The following is a 7,180-nucleotide window of genomic DNA, read 5'->3' as shown; positions in this document are numbered from 1 at the left end:
AAATAATATATGTAGACAATTAAATAACTAATATCATAATTTTTTGAAATCATATCAAGTGTTCTCACTTAAATCAATATATTGCAAATAGTTAAATAAAAAACGAAATAAAAATACTTTAAAGATGTTAGAAAGATAAAAAAAAACAGAATTAAAACCTAAATTAGTAAAACTTTAATATAAAACAAAAATTCAGACCTAATCTAGTAAAATTTTTCACTAATATTAATAGACATAGGACAACATTGGTTAAGAATCTCCAAGAATCAATAGAGAATATTGTCTTCTTTAACGAGGTGAATAATAACATTAAAAGAGAAACTAATAAAACCACACAATAAAGATAATCAAATACATAATATAACTGGTATAAAACTTTTTTTCATACTAATGTGTTCTTGACACACTTATTACTATTTTTCTTCTTCTTATCTCTCTAGGCGGCTTTTTATTTCTTTCAACAGATATAATTAGAGTTTCTGATTTTCAATCTTTCCATGAAAAAAAATCTGATGCAAAAGAAATAAAATAAAATTATACAGTAAAATTGATGAAAAGCGAGAATGTTTAAAGTAAAATTTCACAGAACATAACCTTTATATATGATTAAGTGTGCAATTAAAGTTAATTAATCGAGATTAGGTATGTTCTGTATTCAAATATGATGGCTCACAATAAGTTGGAGGGAAAGAGTGATGAACTGTTTGTTTGGTCCCTGCCATTAGTAGTGTAGTCCCCATATGATCCTTACATTATGGAAGAATATTTCTTTCTTTCTCTCCCCTTATAATACCATTTCATGTGGTCTATATCTAATGTATTGTACCATATCTATGAAACTTCTGCAAATATCAGAACTTTTTTAGTAGGGGACATAGAAGCTCTACACCAACAACATAAAATACAGGCCTTCCCTTGTTTTTTTCTTCCTCACCCTCACCATCTCACTTCCTCATGCCGCAGCACCAACCAACCTTAATGGAACCTCTTCTCACCCACAACCCCGGCAATGGCAACCCCAACTATCGCTATGATGTCATAAACTGGTTTGAACATGTATCCCAGAATGCTGCTTATGTTCAGACTCAGTTGCTCGCCCAGATTTTGAAGCAAAACTATGGTGTCGAATATCTCAACAAATGGTTGGGGAACTACAATATCCTTGAGATCGACGCATGTGCATTGGAATCCCTTTTCTCTTCTGTGGTTCCCCTTGCTTCACATGCTGACTTTGAGCCATTTATCCAAAGGATTGCTGATGGGGACACAGCTCCTTTACTCACTCAACAACCCATAACCACTCTTTCCTTAAGGTACCATCCTCTCTCTTCTGCTTTTTGTGGTCATGTTCATGTTCATGTTCATGACAATAAGGATTAGGATAGAGGCAACCTATGTCTCTCTCCATGTTATTCTGCTAAGTTTCACTGTTTATTTAAATATGCTCAATCCATGGTTGTTCTAGTGTTTTGTAATTCATGACGACAAGGTCTAACTACAGGTGCTTTGTACGAACTCATGAACATGAACATAAGTCTTGAAAAAGTAATAACTTATAAACCAATACATTTTATTTATTTTTTATTTATTCAGTAAGTACAGTTTTTTTAATATTTTTTGGTAAAGTATTTCTTTCTCTTTTCTTGTAATACATGGAATGGAGATAAAGCAAGGATCACTGCCAATTTTTTCTTTTTTTCCTTTTTTCTTGGTATGCAGTTCTGGAACAACAGAGGGGAGGCAGAAGTTCGTACCCTTTACTCGCCATAGTGCACAAACCACGCTTCAAATATTCACCCTAGCAGCAGCCTATAGATCAAGGTTTACATCTTTACTGTGTTCCCTTTAGATTTTTGTGTACCCTTTGTGTTCCTATTTTTGTGTGTGTATATACCCTTTCCGTGTGTTGATTACTCTAAAGCGCACGTTAAAATATTCGTCCTTATCTTTTCACTGTTCACAGGGTTTATCCAATAAGGGAAGGAGGAAGGATTCTTGAATTCATATACAGCAGCAACAGGTTCAAAACAAAAGGAGGTTTAACAGCAGGAACAGCCACAACACACTACTATGCGAGTGAAGAATTCAAAATCAAGCAGGATGCGACCAAATCCTTCACTTGCAGCCCCCAAGAAGTGATTTCTGGTGGAGACTACAAGCAATCCACGTATTGCCACCTCCTTCTTGGCCTCTTTTACTCTGACCAAGTGGAATTTATCACCTCAGCTTTCATCTACAGCATGGTGCAAGCTTTCAGCAGTTTTGAAGAGAATTGGATAGAGATTTGCAATGACATCAGAGATGGCACTCTCAGTTCAAGAATCAAGTCACCGAAGATGAGAAAGGCTGTTTTGGACATCATCTCTCCAAGCCCAGATTTGGCTTCGAAGTTGGAAAGTGCTTGCCATGAGCTAGAACTGGAAAAGTGGTCTGGTTTAATTCCAAAACTGTGGCCAAATGCTAAGTATGTGTACTCCATAATGACAGGGTCCATGCAACCATATTTGAAAAAGCTCAGGCATTATGCAAATGGGTTGCCTTTGGTCAGTGCTGATTATGGCTCAACTGAGAGCTGGATAGGGGTTAATGTTGATCCTAGTTTACCACCAGAACATGTAACATTCGCTGTGGTTCCTACTTTCTCTTACTTTGAGTTCATACCACTTCACAGGAATGAAAACAATTTCGGTTCAGGAGCTGATGATTTCACAGAAGATAAGCCAATTCCTCTCTCTCAGGTTAAAGTTGGACAAGAGTATGAAGTTGTCCTCACAACTTTCACCGGTATGCATTTTTCTTATCAACAATTAATTCTATGGTAGTCTTCTTCACATTGAAGTTGTTTTGGACCTTTTGAAACCTGCTCAATTATTAACCAAAAGATAAGTGTACCAAAATGAATGAGTTTCTGTTCCATAACAGATCTCCCATCCTTTATCATTACTCATTTCCTCGACCCATCTTTTCTGAGTTTTATGACCTACCTTTTGAGCATGACACATGGTAGAATTTACTAATTAATATCTCTGCATCTTTGACTTTTTTGCCAAGTAAATGCATTTATGTACACTGTTCATTTTTGGGCAAGCCCGTTTTGATTGACCTGTTATCATACATAAAATAACACCTAGAGTTACAGGTCAAGAAAGCAGTGATCGAGCTTCATGTGTGTGCCACATGTGCAAGCTATAGCTGCAGCATGAACATGGACATGTCTAGTAGCTAGTTGCATCAAGCCAAAAAGTTTTTGGTTGAATATAGCCATATGCACAAAACTGAGACTGATATATGATTAAAGAGCATAGAAATAGCATCATGAGTGATATAGATATACAATACGTGGACTGAAATGCATTCCAATAATTGGCGTTACCAATAATGGATAACAGTGCACACACATATATGTATTTGTTTCGTTTTATATAGAAATGAATTAAGCAGTCAAACTATATATACCTCCTAAATACTTTAGCTTAATATTCCATGGTTTGAATTTATTAACGATGATGTTTTGTTGATTATGATTTTGGTGATTTGGGAGGAAGCAAGAGAGTAATGTGATGAAGATTGATTTCAGGACTATACAGGTGCAGGCTAGGGGATGTGGTGGAAGTGGGTGGATTCCACAATGGGACCCCAAAGTTGAACTTTGTGTGTAGAAGAAAGCTAATATTGACAGTAAACATAGACAAGAACACAGAAAAGGACCTTCAACTAGTGGTAGAGAGAGGGTCCCAGATTCTGACGAAAGAAAAAGCGGAGCTGGTTGATTTCACAAGCTATGCAGATGTGTCAAAGCAACCAGGGCACTACGTAATATTTTGGGAGATAAAAGGTGAGGTAGAAGACAAGATCCTTGGTGCATGTTGCAGTGAAATGGACAAATTGTTCATGGATCATGGGTATGTGGTGTCAAGAAAAACCAACTCGATAGGACCCTTAGAACTCTGCATTTTGGAGACTGGAACTTTCAAGAAGATTTTGGACAACTTCATCGCAAATGGGGCAGCCTTGAGCCAATTCAAAACCCCCAGGTGCACCAGTAATCGTGTCCTCCTCAAAATTCTTAACACGTGCACCACAAAAAGCTTTCGTAGCACTGCTTACAACAACACTTGAACAATAATCATTGATGTGTATCATCTTCATAAATCAACACCTACTTTCTTAGCTTCCTCGCTTCCCAAATTTTCTTCTGCTTTTTTTTTTCTCTTTCAATATACTAAACAACATGCAATCGTTCTCAACTAAGTAAAATGTTTTGTAAGTGTCTTATGAGTGAATAATCTTCCACTGTAATAATAAGGTTATAAAAACAAGCTTTATTAAAAGGGATTCTGATATAATTTGTATAATATGGTTTCATCTTCAGGATCGTTGTTAAATTTTAATTAAAAAATAGTTATTACTTTAATTCCAATTTATGACTTGAATAAATTTAAATTTTTCACAATTATTAAGTCTACACATTTGTTAAATACATTTTTCTAACTTCAAAATTTTGTTCCAATACAATACTAAATTAAATGTGTAAATCAAACGAGTAGTTACCTAATACAATCTCCTTTAATAATTTATAATTATTTTTTGCTTTTTAATTATTTATTATTATTACAGAAAAAATAAATAAAAAAATATTCATAATTAATTATAGTGCTACATACGAATACAAATAACACTTTTAAAGGATGAGAACATGGTGGGACATGTATCATTCATTCATTTTCCCATTTTTTTAATTAAAAATTCATAATATTGGTGGATATGAAAATTTTGTTTTATTCCCCCTACAGAATAGTTATACTCCATCTAATTCCTTATTTATTATTTCAAATATTAATTAAGTAAATTTTTATAGAAAATGAAACCCACAAATAAGGATTCAATATTAGAAGCATAGATTTATTTTTCTCCAATGTCAAGCGTATACACTTGTGTTCAATCAACGCGAATTTCCTTTAATAAATTGAAATACCCACGACACGAGTTGATTCTTATGAACACTCTGCAACATCTATTATTTTAATAACCCAATTAATAGATTTTTATATTAAAAAAAATAATATATAAAATAGGGAACAAAATAAGCTAAAATTGCGAAAAAATAACTATAAAATAACTGTGCATAAAGGAAATGATAATTATTGAGAAAACCGTACTTCTCTCATGTTCTATCATTAAGTTTATCAAATTTCTACAAAATTTACTTAGCGACTCTTTGATCCTATTAAGATCTACAGTGGTAGATCTAAAATTCTAAATCAGTATAAACAATTAAAAATTATTTAAGTTTCAATCAAGTAATCTTTAAAAATGATTTAACCCTTTTAAAAAAAAAAAAGTCTTGTATTCACTACTACTACACTAACATAATGTTATCCTTCCAGAATGTCACGGACACTGAAGTTATTTGTTATAAGATATTCTTTTATAGGTTAGGATATTCTTTTCTTTTCTTTTCTTACCTTTTATGTTTTTAGTAATATTTGTTTTCAATGATATTAGTTTCAAAATATAAAACATCAAAACCAATGATATTAGGACTATGCTTTATGTGATAAAAAATTAAGGGTATTTTTAGATAATTCCTTTTCCTAAGTAGTTCGGAAAGAAAAATACAGAAAAAAATTAAAATTAGTTTTTTGTATACATTAAAATTAATTTTGTTTAATTTCTAAAGAAAATGTAACTTTTAATTCATATAGAAGAGAAGTTTAATTTATGAAAAACTAATATAATTTATATATGTTTTTAAAATTATTTATGAAGAAATTTTCTTCACTTCCACCGTAAAAAACAATTACTGTTTTGCAAAAGACGGAATAGTTGTAAAATTAAGTTTGCTTATGACTAAATTTGTATGTATTTAGGGTGTGTTCTTATGTGAGTGATGATTTGAGAGAGAGAGGAAGATGATTGATTTGAGTTGATTAAAAGGTAATATGTATGTTTTTCTTTTTTATGAATTTGAGGGTGACAGTGGAGTGGATTTAAAAATAATTTTTGTGAAAGTTTATGAAAAATTTGATTGATGTGATTAAAAAATAAATAAATTTAATAGATGAAAATGTAAGATTACCTAATTGTCCTTGGTGTTAAGAAAGTAATATAAAATGATATTTAGATAAGTTGTAATTAATTTTTTATATTTTTTTATCATAAATAAAATTGTTAATAGTATTTATTAATTGCAAAAAGAAAATATAATAATATATTTGATATGAAAAATTTAATATTTGGAACAGGTTACAAAAATGCATGAAAACGGAATAGGATACAAGTCAGATGGAATAGGTTCCATGAGTGTTGCGCCAAAACAGAATAGGTTATAATTAAAATGGAACCGATTCCATTCACTCACAGATATGGTTCCAAAACAAATCCAGTTTCAAATTGTGTTGTCTCAAACCATGCATGGCCTCCACCAACAACAATGGTGGAAAGGAGGCAGACCTCGAGCAATGAAAGAGTGCAACTTCTTCCATTCGTTTATTCTAATAAAATAACGAGGCTATTTTAGTAAAATGAGCAATATCACTCTTAAATCTCACCTACAAAACCGGATGTTACAAAACCAATCTTGCAAATAAGCACATTCCATCACCCTCCATTCAATTGAAAAGAATACAATAAATCTCTTTAATTACCGCTCGCAATTACATTTGAACAATAATTCATTTCAAAAGAACATGACCTTTATGTTTTTTTAATTTATGAACAGGGAGTAGGAGAATAAAATAATATTTTTAGCCCATATTTTATAAAATTTTGAGATGTTAATCTCCAACCATTTTTGTAAAGTTTTGACATGCTAACTAGTGTTCTCAAAACAGTATAATTAATATTTCTTGAATTTTATAAAATAGCATAGTTAACTGTGATGTAAAATAAATATTGACCTAATCGTCATAAATATAATTTTATTTTATTTAAACAAAAATACCTATAAATATTATACAATAATATTTTATTCAATGTTGAATGATAAAAGTTAAAAAATAATTAAATAATAAAGTAACTAATATTTTAATGTTGTTAAAAATTAAAATATAATTAAACATTAAAAATTTAAATTAATAAAAAAATTAACAAAAAGAATAATATAAAACATATAAAAAGTTTAGATAAAAAAACAATTACAATATTAATTTGAAATTTAATTATGTTTCTAAAATACTTG

The 7,180-nt window shown here is 31.1% G+C and overlaps 1 protein-coding gene across 1 annotated transcript; it reads left to right on the top strand.

Annotated features, from left to right (window-relative positions):
* The first annotated feature begins 788 nt into the window (after positions 1 to 788).
* LOC114169001 (indole-3-acetic acid-amido synthetase GH3.10-like) lies at positions 789 to 4,170 on the top strand. Its single transcript, XM_028054008.1, has 4 exons — positions 789 to 1,313; positions 1,720 to 1,821; positions 1,964 to 2,784; positions 3,578 to 4,170. Exons 1-4 carry the CDS (start codon positions 955 to 957, stop codon positions 4,117 to 4,119), a joined length of 1,824 nt encoding a protein of 607 aa, XP_027909809.1. The 5' UTR covers positions 789 to 954; the 3' UTR covers positions 4,120 to 4,170.
* Positions 4,171 to 7,180: the final 3,010 nt, after the last annotated feature.

The sequence above is a fragment of the Vigna unguiculata genome, chromosome 11, assembly GCF_004118075.2.
Source record: "Vigna unguiculata cultivar IT97K-499-35 chromosome 11, ASM411807v1, whole genome shotgun sequence".
Taxonomy (NCBI): Eukaryota; Viridiplantae; Streptophyta; class Magnoliopsida; order Fabales; family Fabaceae; genus Vigna; species Vigna unguiculata.
Note: the sequence above shows the minus strand (reverse complement) of the source record. Positions and strands in the feature narration are given on the sequence as shown.

What these genes read in the sequence shown, in the direction of transcription:
- LOC114169001 (XM_028054008.1), top strand. Translation starts at nt 955, where the DNA reads ATGCCGCAGCACCAACCAACCTTAATGGAACCTCTTCTCACCCACAAC. An exon ending in ATAACCACTCTTTCCTTAAG is followed by an intron (nt 1,314 to 1,719) that starts GTACCATCCTCT and finishes CTTGGTATGCAG; the next exon opens with TTCTGGAACAACAGAGGGGA. An exon ending in GCAGCAGCCTATAGATCAAG is followed by an intron (nt 1,822 to 1,963) that starts GTTTACATCTTT and finishes CACTGTTCACAG; the next exon opens with GGTTTATCCAATAAGGGAAG.